Source organism: Sturnira hondurensis, unplaced genomic scaffold (genome assembly GCF_014824575.4).
Source record: "Sturnira hondurensis isolate 20B ecotype Veracruz unplaced genomic scaffold, ASM1482457v3 Scaffold0007578, whole genome shotgun sequence".
Lineage (NCBI taxonomy): Eukaryota > Metazoa > Chordata > Mammalia > Chiroptera > Phyllostomidae > Sturnira > Sturnira hondurensis.
Window position 1 is genome coordinate 1,305,676 of NW_028080209.1, and position 15,331 is coordinate 1,321,006.

Genomic DNA, 15,331 nt, shown 5'->3' on the forward strand with positions numbered 1-15,331 from the left:
ATTCATGTTTGCTGGTCTGGGGAAGACATTTGCATAAAGACATTGCAGAAGGCCATACAAGAGCTAACTTTAGTTAACTTTAAACAGTTTCTTAAGATCAGGACAGAGGTGAAAGCTGTACTGTACCACAGAGCAGCAATTCCTAAGTTCACCTGGTGTGATAGGTCTGGGGGGGCCGGGGATGCCCGGCTGTACTGGCTCACCAAAGTCAAGGTGGGCATGCTCACCACGGTGGACAGCAGAGCCAAAGCCAAAATCGGGAAGGTGGCACACAGAGAAGCTATGTGTTGGTCTTGGTGTCCCTAGGACAGAAACAGGCAGGCTGGCCAGTGAGCGGGGCTCTGACTCCACTCACCGAAGGGGTCACAGCCTCGCAGCCGATGCTCAGACTTCACAGCCCCAAAGCTCTGGAATGAAAGAGAGCCAGGTTCCCTTGGGCGAGGAGCCACACCCCCTGCAGGAACCCAATGGAAGGGGCTGCCTACAGGTGGAGAGATGGGGATGCATAGGGGATAATGTGGCTGAGAGTGGGAATGTGGGCAAGGATGGGTTTATTTTGATACCCATGTGTTTGGGCCCTGGGACCCCTTTGGGAGGGTGGGACTCTGGCCATTTGTATCAGCATTCCCTACTTCTCATCTGCCCAGGGGCAGAATGTGGGAGAATGCGGGTGGGGTCAAAGATAGTGGTGAAACTTCTTAAAGTGTGCCTTTAAAAAAAAAAAAAGATTTTATTTATTTATTTCTAGGGAGGGGAAGGGAGGGAAAAAGAGAGAAAGAGAAACATCAATGTGTGGTTGCCTTTTGCACACCCCATATTGGGGACCTGGCTGCAACTCAGGCATGTGCCCTGATTGGGAATCGAACTGGTGACCCTTTGGTTCACAGGCCAGTACTCAATCCACTGAGCCACACCAGCCATGGCTACCTTTTGGTTTTTGAACCATGTACATATATTACCTCTTCATAACATTAATTTATTTAAAGATCTTTTAAAGGAAGAAAGGGTCAACAGTAGAGCTGGAAGCCCTAGACCTGGACCTTGGGAGCTCTCCCAGGGCTGCTGTGGATAGTTGGTGGGTTGGGCACAGAGAGGGGCACCTTTTTCCAGCTGGCACCGAGCATGTGGTAGCTGTTGGAGCCTCCCCCTCCACCCATGCCCTTCTCAGTGGGCTCAGGTCCCTGGGCCGGCTGCCCAGGGTGGAGGGGGCGGGTCAGGCTGCAGTAACTGTTGCTTCTTGCAGACACACCAGACGATCGTGGTACAGCTGCTGCAGTCCACTGCGCGGCTGCTTGAGTGTCCGTGGCTGCAGCAGCAGCACAAGGGCTCGGTGGAGGCCTGCATCCGGACCCTCGCCATGGTGGGTGAGTGTGCCAGGGCGCCGGCTGGCTCCCACCACCCCTCCTCACCCTGTTCCACAGGGACACCTGCCTCACAGCAAACAATTATCCCTAAGTTCGCCCATCCTCTACTTCTCAGTAAGTCCTTCTTGGTGTCTAACTGGCATCTTGGCAATTGAGAAGCTGTTTTCTCCCCTAAGTCAGTTCCCTGGAGGAGAGTGCTGGGTGATGTTCCTCAGCCAGAGTGCTGTGCTAGCCTGTGGCCTCAGGCAGGAGGGAGGGCTGCAGGTCGTTAGGGAGAGTGGGGAAGGGGAGGGGTCAGGGTGGCTCTGGCATGAAATTGAAGAGGCAAAAACTCCCTCTTTTTACCCCAAAAGGGGAAGAGGGTACCTCAGTCCAAGTCCCTGCACCCAGTGCCTCAGCGTAGTTCACCTTGTTCCCCAGTGTGGCAGCCCTGGGCCTGGCCCCTCTGGCTGGCTGAGCCTCTCCACCCTCTCCCCAACCAGCCAAGGCCCGGGGCATCTCGCTGCCCATGGACTTGGACGCCCACATTAGCTTGCTGCTCAGCAGTGGTGCCAGCTCTGTGGCTGCCGCCCAGCGGACCGCTTCCAACTACAAGGCGGCCACTCGGACCTTCCCTCGAGTCACCCCCACTGCCAACCAGTGGGACTACAAGAACATCATCGAGAAGCTGCAGGTGGGTGTGGGCTGTCCAGCACAGGGGCGGCTGTGAAAGGGCTGTTCCTGAGGAGCGTCCCTTCCTGTGCTGCCCACACTCCCTGGGAAAGGGCTGCTCAGCTTGGCCCCTCCTTGGGGGCTGCTAAGTGCAGGCCTGGGCAGAGGTGAGCCAGGAGAGCCAGGCCTGCACTTAGGCCTGGAAGGGGGAGAGCCAGGCCTGCTCCCTCATTCTAGGGGAGCCAGGAGAACCCAGGGATCCCCTAGTGTCACTGGCACTCAGAGAGGGTCAGGACACCCCAGTCTTGGCAGCACCTTGTTGTGTGTGCTGCATACCTGTGGCCACGGTCTCGTTGGCCTGTAAAGGGTGTGGTGGCTTTATTATCCCCACGTGGCAGGAGACAGGCCCAGAGAGGGCAAGGGGTTTGCCCAAAGTCACAGGGCTAGAGGAGAGCCTGCCGCTCCCAAGCCATGGGCCCTTGAGCAGACAGATGTCATGCTTTGTGCAGGGTGGCTGTGTAGGCCCGGGACCCCCAGACCTGTGCAGGGCAATCTGTGGCGCTATTTAGTGTTGGGATACAGGAGTGGCAGTCAAGCTGCCACCATCTCTCAGGCCTGGTGATGACCCAGTCTGGCTTGCTGCAGGACATCATCACGGCCCTGGAGGAGCGCCTGAGGCCCCTGGTGCAGGCTGAGCTGTCTGTGCTGGTGGACGTCCTGCACTTGCCCGAGCTGCTCTTCCTGGAGGGCAGTGAGGCCCACCAGCGCTGCGAGAGTGGGGGCTTCCTGTCCAAGTGAGGGGGATGCTTGGGGGGATGCGGGGTGGGAGCCTGAGACGGGAGGGGCCCAGCAGGAACTAGGATGGGGCGGGGGCCGTGTCTGGAGGGAGGCATTGGGGATGCCCCAGTGTGACCTCCCTCATGCTGCCAGGCTGATCCAGCACACACAGGACCTCATGGCATCGGAGGAGAAGCTGTGCGTCAAGGTGCTGCGGACCCTGCAACAGATGCTGCTCAAGAAGGCCAAGTACGGGGACCGGGTGAGTGCCAGGTAGCCCACAGCAGGGTGCATGGGCCAGGACTGTCGGGCCAGCGGTTCGAAGGCATGAAGTACACTGCGGGGCCTTGCTCCTCCCCCAGGGCAACCAGCTACGCAAGATGCTGCTGCAAAACTACCTCCAGCACCGCAAGTTCAGCTCTCGGGGAGACCTTCCCGACCCCATGGGCATCGGTCAGTGCTGCCGCCTCCACTGTGCCTCTGGGGGTCCTGTATGCCCATCCCTGGGCCCTCCCACCCATTAGCTTCCCCTCAAGCATATCTCCCCATTCCAGGCCTAGACCAAGACTGGTCAGCAATCGCAGCCACCCAGTGCCGTCTGGACAAGGAGGGGGCCACCAAGTTGGTGTGTGACCTTATCACCAGTACCAAGAACGAGAAGATCTTCCAGGAGAGCATCGGCCTGGCCATCCGTCTGCTGGATGGCGGCAACACTGAGATCCAGGTGGGGGGCGGGGCCGGGGACTCACCGCCTTTTGTCAGTGAATCCCACTCGGGAGGACAGTGTGCCAAGTTGCTTATTTATGGGGTCTTGGCTCCTGGGCTGAGTACCTTTGGGCACCTCCACCACCCACACCTGCCCCCTGTGTCATGTGGTCACTTTTCTCTGCTCCAGCCAGGTCCGAGCCTGTCTCCCCACCATCCTGCCTTCCATTATGTCCACCGTTCTTGCCTCTCAGCCTCTGCCCAGGCTTCCATCCCACCTCTCCCACATCCTCCTCCGCCTTTGGTGCCCAGCTAGAGCCCTACCTCCTCCGAAAAGCCCTCTCAGGTTGCTTTCTCCCCAGTCATTCTTCCATTCTTTCAGTAAGTCTGCGTCCAGTGCCTTCTGTGTGCCTGGAAATGTTTGAGGAAGTGTAAATATTCAGCAGTAAACAAGACAAAACCCACATGCTCTTGGCACTTACATCCCAGTGGTGACAACAGTCCGTGACTGTGATCCCCGCATAACACAGAGGGTGTGTCAGACGGAGGTTACTGGGGCAGGGGTACCTTAGCGGGGTTCTCGGAAAGGCCCCGGGGTGAGCGTGTTGACGGTGGGCGGGGTGCGCCAGACAGAGCAGGCAGCTGGCACAAAGGTCGTGAATAGGAGGTGGCTTGTGTGGCTGGAAGGGGTGGAGGTGGTGTGCATGGAAGAACCTGGGGTCGGAGAGGTGGCAGGCCATTACACGGCCTTGAGGGCACTGGTAGGCCTGGCTTTTCCTTTGAGTAAGATGGGGCCACTGCAGGGTTTGGAGCAGAGAAGGGACATGACTTAGATGTCAGAGGGACTCCTTGGTTGCTGTGTGGGCACAGGTGAGGGCCAAGGGCAGAGACAGAGGGTGGTCAGGAAGCTAGTGCCAGCTTCTAGCATCACAGTTACAGCAGTTACAGGCCCTTGCCCTTCCACCATCCCCCACCCAGCCTTAGTCTCAGGGTGCAGGAGTGTCTCTGGCTCCCCATCCTCAGTCTGGTTTGGGCATGTCTGGGGGCTCCCATCTGTGCCCCATCCCTGTCCCTGCAGCACAGGACAGAGGCCTCTAGGGCTTCACTAAGAGTTGCTTAGAGCCAGGCCCAGTGTTGGGCCTGCCCCCAACTGCCGCCATGTAACCATCCACCCCTAGAAATCCTTCTACAACCTGATGACGAGCGATAAGAAGTCAGAGCGCTTCTTCAAGGTGCTGCATGACCGCATGAAGCGGGCCCAGCAGGAGACCAAATCCACAGTGGCCGTCAACATGAGTGACCTGGGTAGCCAGCCCCGAGAGGACCGGGAGCCAGCAGACCCCACCACCAAAGGTCAGGGTTGGGCCAGGGACACAGGGACCGGTGGGGGTCAGAGGGTACAGGGGCAGAGCATCACAGGCAGGGATAAGGGCTCGGGGTGGGAACACAGGGTGAGGGTGAGGGTCTGGCACTGCAGCAGCCCCAGCCTCACCAGGCCTTGCCCTGCAGGCCGCGTGGCCTCCTTCTCCATGCCTGGCTCCTCATCCCGCTATTCGCTGGGCCCCAGCCTGCATCGGGGGCATGAGGTGGGTGAGCGTACGCAGAGCAACGAGATGGGTACATCCGTACTCATCATGCAGCCCATCCTGCGCTTCCTGCAGCTGCTGTGTGAGAACCACAACCGGGACCTGCAGGTGAGCCCCTTGTCACGCACCCACCCCTTCCTTGCTTCCCTGTCCCCAGCCGTGCCATGCCCACCTCATCTGTTCTGCAGAACTTCCTGCGCTGTCAGAACAACAAGACCAACTACAACCTGGTGTGCGAAACACTGCAGTTCCTGGACATCATGTGCGGCAGCACCACCGGAGGCCTGGGGCTGCTGGGGCTCTACATCAACGAGGACAATGTGGGCCTCGTCATTCAGACCCTGGAGACCCTCACCGAGTACTGCCAGGGCCCCTGCCACGAAAACCAGGTGAGCAGCAGCCGGTGGCCGCATGGATGTGCAGGAAGATGGAGCAGGCCGGGAGGGGAGGGGCTGTGGCCCCTGGAGCCACCACAGTTCTGAGGGACTTGGGCCCTGTGTCCCCACACTGCTTCTGCCAGACCTGCATTGTGACGCATGAGTCCAACGGCATAGACATCATCACTGCACTGATTCTCAACGACATCAGTCCCCTGTGCAAGTACCGAATGGATCTGGTGCTGCAGCTCAAGGTGGGGCCCGTGGTAGCCCATGTGAGTGCATAGGGGTGCATGAGGCGTGCCTTCACACATGCAGGTGACATGCAACATGCATGCTGGTATGTGTGGTATGGGCACATGTACAAGCATGTGGTGATATGTGCCACTTGCACGCGTGTAATATGTGTGTTTATTTGTTCACATGAGTGAATGCATGAGAAGTTACTCTAGAAGCAAACATTTGTATGTTTGTGTATGTGCCTGCTGCCTGGGGGGTTGAGTGTGCCTGCCATAGTGCGGGGGCGAAGGTGGCCTGTGGGTGGCCTGGATGTGCAGGACACCTCTCAGCAAGCTTTGGGTTGGTGGGGGATAGGGAGGCTGGGAAGGGCTGTTACAGAGTACTCAGCAGTAGGGGCAGGGGCCCTCAGACTGTGGCCTATCTCCCTTCTCCCCCTAGGACAATGCCTCCAAGCTGCTCCTGGCTCTGATGGAGAGCCGGCATGACAGTGAGAATGCCGAGCGCATCCTCATTAGCCTGCGGCCCCAGGAGCTGGTGAGGCTGGACTGGTGGGTGGGCGGGTGGGAAGGGGTCCCTGATGGGATATATGGGCATGGGGATTAGGGCCCAGCCTGCCCTAAATCCCAGAAGAGAGCATTCGAGCAGGCACTGCCCCACCAGGTGGACGTCATCAAGAAGGCCTACCTGCAGGAGGAGGAGCGTGAGAATTCAGAGGTGAGCCCACGTGAAGTGGGCCACAACATCTATATCCTGGCACTGCAGGTACCAGCCCCACCCCGTGGGCCCAGCCCCTGGCGACCCTGTCTCCCAGCAACTACACTGCAGTGACTGTGCACCGCCCTCTCGTTCAGCTCTCCAGACACAACAAACAGCTGCAGCACCTGCTGAAGCCTGTGAAGCGCATCCAAGAGGAGGAGGCTGAGGGCATCTCTTCCATGGTAGGGGTCCCGACAGAGCTGGACATGGGGGTGGGGCTTAGGTCTAGGGGCGGGGCTAGCAGGAGAGTGGGTGGGCAGTTATGGGGCTGGGAGGCTGGGATTTGAGGGCGGGGCCATGCCCAAGGGAAGGTCTGGCTGGGGGGTGAGGCCAGACACTCAGGGCGGCGCTGTGGCCAGGGGGCGTGGCATGGATCTAAGTTAAAGTAAGGATCTGTGAACCAAGCTAGATTTGGGGCCTGAGGCTCAGGGGCGAAACCAGGACTTAGAAGGGGGAACAGGGCTGGAGCAGGTGGGTGGGTCTGTGCAGGATCTGCAAGCCAGGAGCAGGACCGAGGGTGCACCTGGGCAGGACTGAGGGCACTATCATAGGATTGTCTGGACATGGCTCTTCCACTCCCTCCTACCCTTTTGGTGCTGGGGCTGGGCCTGGGCTCAGGCCTTGTGGGCCCCACTGGACCTCAGTGCCTTCACCACCCCCAGCTCAGCCTCAACAATAAGCAGCTGTCGCAGATGCTCAAGTCCTCAGCACCTGCGCAGGAGGAGGAAGAGGACCCGCTGGCCTACTACGAGAACCACACGTCCCAGATTGAGGTGGAGACTAACAGTGGCAGGGGCACAGGGGGTGAGGGCCATGAGCTCGGCCCTGGAGGCCTCAGCCCAGGTGCGACCATGTGCCTGTATGTGCCAGATCGTGCGGCAGGACCGCAGCATGGAGCAGATTGTGTTTCCGGTGCCTGGCATCTGCCAGTTCCTGACAGAGGAGACCAAGCACCGGCTCTTCACCACCACAGAGCAGGACGAGCAGGGCAGCAAAGTGAGCGACTTCTTCGACCAGTCCTCCTTCCTGCACAACGAGATGGAGTGGCAGCGCAAGCTCCGCAGTGAGGACCCCAGGGGGGCGGGAGGGCAGGGCTGGGCCTGACGCTGCTCCCCAGTGCCTCCCTTACCTGCTGGTCGTTGCCGCATCCTCACTCCTAGTAGGGCTCCAGGGTTTTCCTCTGAAGTGGGGGCTGGAGCTTGTGTGGGCAGTGGGCCCATGATGGGTGAGCAGATGGTGTTGATCGTGGACCCCCTCACACCAGCCTCCTCCTTCAGGCATGCCGCTGATCTACTGGTTCTCTCGCCGCATGACCCTGTGGGGCAGCATCTCCTTCAACCTGGCCGTGTTTATCAACATCATCATTGCCTTCTTTTACCCCTACGTGGAGGGTGCATCCACAGGTTGGGATAGGGGGCTAGCAGGCAGGGAACTTGGAGCTCACGGGCCTCCTCCCCGGGATTGGGGAGAGCCTGGGGGCCAGCTAAGCTATGAGGGGACCAGGTGTAGACTGGAGAGAAGCACTTCCATGCATTGCCCTCTGGGCTGCACACTCCATTGTGAGGAGACACAGGTGTGGTCCAGTGGGATGGACAGGGTCCTTGACCTCTGGAGACAGCTCATACATACACACACATGAGCCAGAGACCACCTGGTGGCAGCAGCTGGAGAGTATCTCCCACCTTAGGCCTAGTGATGCGGGTGTGATGGGGTTCCCTAAAACCAGGTGATTAGGAACTTAGTAGGAAGGCTTCTCGGAAGGGGTGTTCCTTGGGGCTCATTGGGGTGTGGGGGGCTTGAGCATGTCATTCTTAGCCCCGCTTCTGGCCCCAGGAGTGCTGGACTCCCCACTCATCGCGCTGCTCTTCTGGATTCTTATCTGCTTCTCCATCACCGCCCTGTTCACCAAGCGCTACAGTGTCCGCCCGCTCATCGTGGCGCTCATCCTGCGCTCCATCTACTACCTGGGCATTGGGCCCACACTCAACATCCTGGGCGCCCTCAATGTGAGTGCGGGGGAGCTCCCACCCCAAACCAGCCGGCCACCTCCCAGCAGGCACTGCTCTGCCCCACCCCCTTGTCCCTGGGTTGGGAGCCCAAATTCATTATGGACCTGCAGTGGGGACCCCTCTGTGCCTCCTCTGTCTCCCTGGACAACCTGGAAAGCTGGCACTAGAGATCAGAGCCCCAGCTCCAGGGCTGCTGTGCATACGGTGTTTGCTACCCCGCCCACATGCACTGTTTGCATTGAGGACAGCAAAAATTTATATATAGCAAGGATTTGTATGTTATGGCAATTTCCTGACAGACACTGAGCAAGGGGGCTGTCTTTTCCTAACTTAGTCACTGTGAAGGCTGAGGGTGGTCTTCTCCTTTTACTTATATTACTTTCTCTCTGGAACTGGGGGACCCAGGTGGCTTCTCCTTTATTTTAGTCCTAGGAGCCCAGGTACATTTCTGGCGGCATTTTCATTAATACCGTGTCTGCCTAGCTGAGCAGGAGCAGCTCAGATCCTCTCCACAGGAGGTGTGGCCGCTGAGCTGGACAGTGGGCAGGGCTGTGGGGATAGAGATTCAGGGTGGGCAGCAGGGCCTGACCCCCATGCCCTGTACTCGCCTCCAGCTGACCAACAAGATTGTGTTCGTGGTGAGCTTCGTGGGCAACCGTGGCACCTTCATCCGGGGCTATAAGGCCATGGTCATGGACATGGAGTTCCTCTACCACGTGGGCTACATCCTGACTAGTGTCCTGGGCCTCTTTGCCCATGAGCTCTTCTACAGCATCCTGGTGAGACCTGTGGAGGGGTCGGGCTGGGTGGGGTGCAGGGGCAGTTGGGGCCGTGCAGGGCGAGTTGCTCGTGGTTCTGTAGCATCAGTCTCTGTCATGGCCTGCTGCTGGGCCTGAAGGAGTAGATTTCTGGTCCTCAGCTTGACCCCAAACTGGCCTTCAAGGCTCTGATGGCCACTCCTGGCCTCTGTCTGACCCCTCACCCCTATGTGGTGCTGGTTTAAGCCTGGACTCTGGCACCAGGCCATCCTAGTTTAGCTACTACTAGCTATGTGACTTTGGACAAGATTCTTCACAGCTCTATGCCTCAGTTTCCCCATCTGTAAAACAGGGATATTTAACAGCACCTACCTTCTAGAATAACTACGAGGATGACACGAGCTAAGGCACATCAATCACACACAGCAAGCTCACCGTCAGAGTTGGCCATGCCTTCCCTCTGTTTGTGGCACCTGCCTGCCCCCTGGTCCATCCCTTTCCTTGGACTGAGAACCCCAGGTTCCTTGAGAAGCCTCCATACTGGGCCCACAGGCGGGGCTATGCCTGCTCAAGAGCAGACCACTGGGGAGGCCTTGGGAAACCACAGGCAGCCACGCAGCCCGCAGGCCCAGCGGCATCCCCAGGCCCTCAAGGCTTCGTCTTTGCCCTGCAGCTCTTTGACCTTATTTACCGCGAGGAGACTCTGTTCAACGTCATTAAGAGCGTGACCCGGAACGGCCGCTCCATTCTGCTGACTGCCCTGCTGGCCCTCATTCTCGTCTACCTCTTCTCCATCGTCGGCTTCCTCTTCCTCAAGGATGACTTCATCCTCGAGGTTGACCAGCTGCCCAGCAACCATTCCAGAGGTCTGGGGCCCCTCGCTGGGTGGTGTGGGATGAGAGGGCCTTTCCAGGTGGCTGACACCAGGACCAGGACCAGGGCCTGGGACTGCTTAACCCCCTGCCTCAGTTTCTTGTACTGGGTTCTAGGGGGTTCTAGCTTACACCTCCTTCTTCCCTGGTACAGACTGTGGGGTGGGAGTCTTGGGTCTCCGGCTGCCTGAGGAGCCACTTGGCTTGGAGACCTTATCACTCGTGTTAAACTCAGTATTTGCAGGGGCTGCCCCTGTGCCAGGCCGGGGTTGCACAACCCAGTGGGGGCAGGCACGTGAAGGCCCTTCTGTTGCAGCCAGACAGAGTGGGGAGCTGGCAGGATCAGGGAAGACTTCCTGGGGATTGTGATGCTGGGGAGGTTGTGAACCAGGGGGAGGGTAAGGCCAGGCATTTGACCTCCTAATGACCTTGTTCATGTCCCCTCCAGCCAGCCCCTTGGGGATGCCACATGGAGCCGCCACATTCATGGACACATGCGGTGGGGACGGTATAGGCTGTGTCTCAGAGGTCACAGTGCCCGAGGGCCTGGAAGGTGAGGGCATGTGTCGGCACTCTGGGTGGGGTGGGGCGGGGTGGAGGCAGGTGGCCTGGCCTGAGCGTGAGCACACACTCTGCTTACAGAGGACGGGGAGCTGGGCCACACAGAGCGAGCCTGTGACACCCTGCTGATGTGCATCGTCACTGTCATGAACCATGGGCTGCGCAATGGTGGCGGCGTCGGTGACATTCTCCGCAAGCCCTCCAAAGATGTGAGCATCACCCCCCACTGCCAAATCCAATTGGCTTAAGCCCTGGCCAGGTGGGCCGCTGTGAGTGTCCCACCCTCAGGCCATAGCCAGACAGAGCAGCTTGGCCCTTCAGTTTTCAGTGTCATAAGCCCCGTTTGTACCTTCTGTGCTTTCCCACACTCAGTTGGTATGCAGTTACATTCTTGAGCCATCCTCAGCCCAGTCTGCGCGGACACCCTGCCAGCTAGCTCCCTGTGGATGCTGTCACCAAGGGAAGACCTTGGTGACCAAGCCTTGCCCAGACTGGGGAAGGCCTGAGTCAGCTGGTGGGCAGGTCTCTGGGCCGCATTGGCTTCATCTACGAGGCGGAGCCCCAGCCCACAGCAGGGGAGCTGAATTGGGCTTCATAGAGAGGCCTCAGGGTTTGGCTTGGGCAGCCCAGCCTTCCCAGAACAGCATCCTGTCCCCAGTCTCATAGGGGTGAGAAGCCCTCTCCCTCATCAGACAGAGGGTTTCTAGAACATGTGAGGCCTGGGGTATTGAGAGTGGGGCCAAGGAGTTCAACTCTGGCTCTTCCCCTAACCAGAAGTTAGGGGCGGGGACCGGCCTACCCTCTAGCCCAGCTCCTTCAGGGCTTTGTCCCTGCTGGCCTCCTTTCTGAGTCTGCTGTTTAACCCACTTTTGCCATCTTCCTTCTGCTGTGGACTGGGCCCCTCTATCAATAGCCCCGACCCCACTAGAGCCCTGCCTGCCAGGTGACCTGGGGACTCCTGGGCTCAGCCTCTCTGCCCTGCCCTGCAGGAGTCTCTGTTCCCAGCCCGAGTGGTGTACGACCTCCTCTTCTTCTTCATTGTCATCATCATTGTGCTGAATCTCATCTTTGGGGTGATCATTGACACATTTGCTGACCTGCGCAGTGAGAAGCAGAAGAAGGAGGAGATTCTTAAGACCACGTGCTTCATCTGTGGTGAGGCCTTGTTTCTATCCTGCAGAGGTCACAGCGGGGCTGGGGTACCTGTGGGCTGGGACATTATCTAGACCAGTGGCAGCCTCAATTTGGCCCTCCCCTGGGTTCTGTGGCCACTGGGGCTGCCCTGGGGCTGCCCTCAGGCTGATGGCTGCTCAACTCAGAATTGGGACAATAGGCCCCTGCCTGAACTTGGAGTAAGAGGGAGTGGGAAAGGGCCTCAAACTATCCCTTTAAACCCTCTGTTTGCAGAGGACACCAAAGCACAGTCAGCAGCCTCAAGCCTCTGGTCTCAGTCCAGGGCTTTTCCCATCCCTGGTATGAAGTGCTAGTCCCCTTTCCAGCCACCTCACACTAAGGAACAGGTCACCTATAGGACAAATCCTGCTTCTCTGGGTTCAAGGAACTCAGATATTTGTTCCCATGGTCCTTAGCTGCTGTTTTGGAGGGCTGCAGCTGAGGCAGGGCAGAGTCTCCACATTAAGTGGCTAACAGAAGTGACCTAATAGCCTAGAGAGGGCTGCACTCACCACACCTAGCCTGAGAACAGATGTGCCTGCCGTGGAGGTGGTGCGTGCAGCCCCACCGGCCCACAGGGGCTCTTGGAGGCGGGTGGCTTCATCCTCACTCTCTGCATCCTCAGGTCTAGAGAGAGACAAGTTTGATAACAAGACGGTGTCATTTGAGGAGCACATCAAGTTCGAGCACAACATGTGGAACTACTTGTACTTCATTGTGCTGGTCCGTGTGAAAAACAAGACGGACTACACGGGGCCTGAGAGCTACGTGGCCCAGATGATCAAGGTGTGAGCCCTGGGAAGGGTGGCTACGGCCACCTGCCCTGACTGGGGAGGCCCAGGAGTGATGCAGGACAGCAGTGGACACTTGTTGAAAGGCCAGGAGGGGAGCACAGGAGCAGCTGGAGCCAACCCCTGAGGACTCAGAGCCCGGCCAGCTGTCTGTGTTGCAGATGGTCCTGCTTGGGCTCTGTTGTCAAGAAAAAGCCATGGCAAACCCATCGGCCCCAAAGGATGGGTGTGGTGGCCCTGGGCATGGGTGCATGATGCTGCGGTGGCGTGGGAGCAGGGAAGACCCTGCTCTGGCCGCCGCTGTGGACCATTCCGAGAGAATATATATATTGCTTTTGGGTAACTGATGTGGTGCCTCTTCAAGTTGCCACACAGCATATACATTGCAGGCTCAAAGATGTATTGAGGTGGGGAGAAAAGAGTTCTATGTGTTTAAGTCTGTAATTTGAATTGATCTTTGAGTACGGGTTTCTCAGCTGGTCTGAGAATTCACAGCTTGCCACAAGGAACCAGAAAGCTGCCTGGTGCCCCCTCCCACCCCTTCTGTCCTGGGGACCATGGCTTTGCCTCTCAGACATGTGTTGGATCCAGCATCCTCAGCAGGCTTCCTGCTCCCGGATCGTGCCATCTGTTTGACTCAAATCTTCCTGGGGCGTGGGGCATGTGTGTTGTGGGGAGGAGAGAAGGAAGGAAGGAGGTTCAGGGTCTGGTGCAGAGCCCCCCCCCCAACTCCAGGGGTGTTGTGAGTGAACAGATGGTGCTGATAGCAGTGGAAGACTGCGGCAGCCTAACGGAAGTCAGCCTGTCATGGTGCTGGGCCTTAACCGCAGTAGGTTCACTGCCAGCTCGCTCTGGCCCCGGGGAGGACCTAGTCAGCTCAGACTTTCCCATGACACATCCCTGGGGAGTGCTTTGTTGAGGGCGGGGCAGCACTGCTTTTCTCAGTGTGGCTTCTCTGGGCTGGGCCCAAGCTTGCTCACCCCACTGGTGATCTTTTTTCAGAACAAGAACCTGGACTGGTTCCCCCGGATGAGGGCCATGTCCCTGGTGAGCAACGAAGGGGAGGGGGAGCAGAATGAGATCCGGATCCTTCAGGACAAGCTTAATTCCACCATGAAGCTGGTGTCCCACCTCACCGCCCAGCTCAACGAGCTCAAGGAGCAGGTGTGTGCCCAGCCTGATCTAGGCACCACCGTTGGGGACCCACTGGGCAGCCTCCGACTGTCGCTGAGAGGGCACGGTCCAGCCTGCCATGGGGGTGGAGGGAGTAGGTGCTGGGGCGTTCAGGTGTCTCCTTTCTCCCTAGTCCCCATTCTTGGGTCTCAAAGGTCTCAAACCCACACTCCCCTCCGAGGAAAGCTAGAGTGCGGGTGGCCGACTCCCATCCTTGAGCCTCTGAAGGATACAGCCAAGCAGAACCTTGGCACATCCTCCTCTCCATCTGGCAGTGACAGAGAGGTTAGGCAGCCCTTTTCAGGTGGGGTGGTTTCCCAGCTGCACCAAATCAGGGGCCTGTGACATGCTAATTGAGGACAAGTGTTTGGGGCTGACATCCTCACTGCACCCTGAGGGCTCTGGCCTGCCACCAGTGCTGAAAGGCAGCTGGGTCCACAGTGGGAGGGTGGGTGCAGGTCTGGGCCAGCAGTGCCTGTGGAGAGGGCGTTGGGCAGCCTGACCTGTTGGCATCTGTTTAACCATAGATGACGGAGCAGCGGAAACGCAGGCAACGCCTGGGCTTCGTGGATGTCCAGAACTGCATGAGCCGCTGAGGAGAGCCACAAAGGCCCCATCAAAGGCCCAGACAGGTGCTGCTTGTACCTAGAGCTGTGACTGGAAATACTGCCCCTTCCCTCGGGTTGGGTGGCCCAGCCAGCCCACCACCTCTCAAGGCTAGGTGCTCACCCAGCCTCTAGCTCCTACTCTGCCAGCCAAGCCAACCCAGGCTCTGACCAGCATGGAGTGGGGAGCCACAGAGCTGACAGCTCTGCCTAGAGCCCTTAAGATTCAGAAACTCACCAGGAGTCAGTTTACCTTAATGTTTTAAAGAAAGATAAGTCCTCTTTAAAGGACTGTTGTTTTGTCTCTTAAAGCAATAACTGACATTCCTTTATTTTCCTCTTGTGGGTGATTAGGACTGGGGTCACCTCTGTATTCCAAGCACTACATATTGGTTGCTGCTGCCTCTGAGGGAGGTGCAGAAATGCTGTTGCTAGGGATTCTAGGGCTTTGTTACTTAACTTATTCCCAGGCTGTGCACAGCCCTGCCCCCACCCACACAGCTCCCTCCATGCCTCAGATCTGCTGTAGACAGTGTAGACCTCACTGTGTGTCCGGGCCACCCCTCAGCACAGCCCAAGGTGGACTGCTGACTCCAGAATGGAGAGCCTTGCTCCTGGGAAAGAGGCACAGGCCGCAGTGACAGGGCTGGGGTGTGACAGAGTGGCTGGTTTTTGACCCCTTGTTTTTTCTTCTTTTGGTGTAATGTTTTACAAATCTTTGGCCTGAGAACTAATATGTTAATTGCCTTAATAAATTAATAAAACTACAGAAAGGGATGCTGTTTCCTATACCCCTGGGGCTATAGGGGGCTAATGTGGCCTGCTGGCTGGGCCTGACCTTGGGCTCCCTGGAGATGGTGAGTGACACTGTCTCGCAGTGATTCCTAACAGGGGTCCCTGGACAGAACTACAACTGTATTGCAGTATAACTGG

General features: G+C 58.1%; 1 protein-coding gene across 1 annotated transcript in view; it reads left to right on the forward strand.

Annotated features, from left to right (window-relative positions):
- The window catches only part of ITPR3 (inositol 1,4,5-trisphosphate receptor type 3), a 71,098-nt gene extending 55,933 nt beyond the window's left edge, over positions 1 to 15,165 (forward strand). Inside the window, exons 34-58 of the mRNA XM_037052781.1 lie at positions 1,244 to 1,364; positions 1,847 to 2,037; positions 2,661 to 2,809; positions 2,946 to 3,054; positions 3,155 to 3,245; positions 3,347 to 3,516; positions 4,676 to 4,850; positions 5,007 to 5,191; positions 5,272 to 5,472; positions 5,604 to 5,714; positions 6,139 to 6,234; positions 6,361 to 6,462; positions 6,552 to 6,638; positions 7,119 to 7,229; positions 7,327 to 7,519; positions 7,734 to 7,859; positions 8,290 to 8,462; positions 9,080 to 9,244; positions 9,897 to 10,089; positions 10,544 to 10,648; positions 10,738 to 10,865; positions 11,646 to 11,811; positions 12,455 to 12,615; positions 13,623 to 13,784; positions 14,321 to 15,165. Of these exons, the coding sequence (XP_036908676.1) occupies positions 1,244 to 1,364; positions 1,847 to 2,037; positions 2,661 to 2,809; positions 2,946 to 3,054; positions 3,155 to 3,245; positions 3,347 to 3,516; positions 4,676 to 4,850; positions 5,007 to 5,191; positions 5,272 to 5,472; positions 5,604 to 5,714; positions 6,139 to 6,234; positions 6,361 to 6,462; positions 6,552 to 6,638; positions 7,119 to 7,229; positions 7,327 to 7,519; positions 7,734 to 7,859; positions 8,290 to 8,462; positions 9,080 to 9,244; positions 9,897 to 10,089; positions 10,544 to 10,648; positions 10,738 to 10,865; positions 11,646 to 11,811; positions 12,455 to 12,615; positions 13,623 to 13,784; positions 14,321 to 14,389 (3,540 nt within the window). The 3' untranslated portion in view covers positions 14,390 to 15,165. The remainder of the gene's footprint in view (positions 1 to 1,243; positions 1,365 to 1,846; positions 2,038 to 2,660; positions 2,810 to 2,945; positions 3,055 to 3,154; positions 3,246 to 3,346; positions 3,517 to 4,675; positions 4,851 to 5,006; positions 5,192 to 5,271; positions 5,473 to 5,603; positions 5,715 to 6,138; positions 6,235 to 6,360; positions 6,463 to 6,551; positions 6,639 to 7,118; positions 7,230 to 7,326; positions 7,520 to 7,733; positions 7,860 to 8,289; positions 8,463 to 9,079; positions 9,245 to 9,896; positions 10,090 to 10,543; positions 10,649 to 10,737; positions 10,866 to 11,645; positions 11,812 to 12,454; positions 12,616 to 13,622; positions 13,785 to 14,320) is intronic.
- Positions 15,166 to 15,331: the final 166 nt, after the last annotated feature.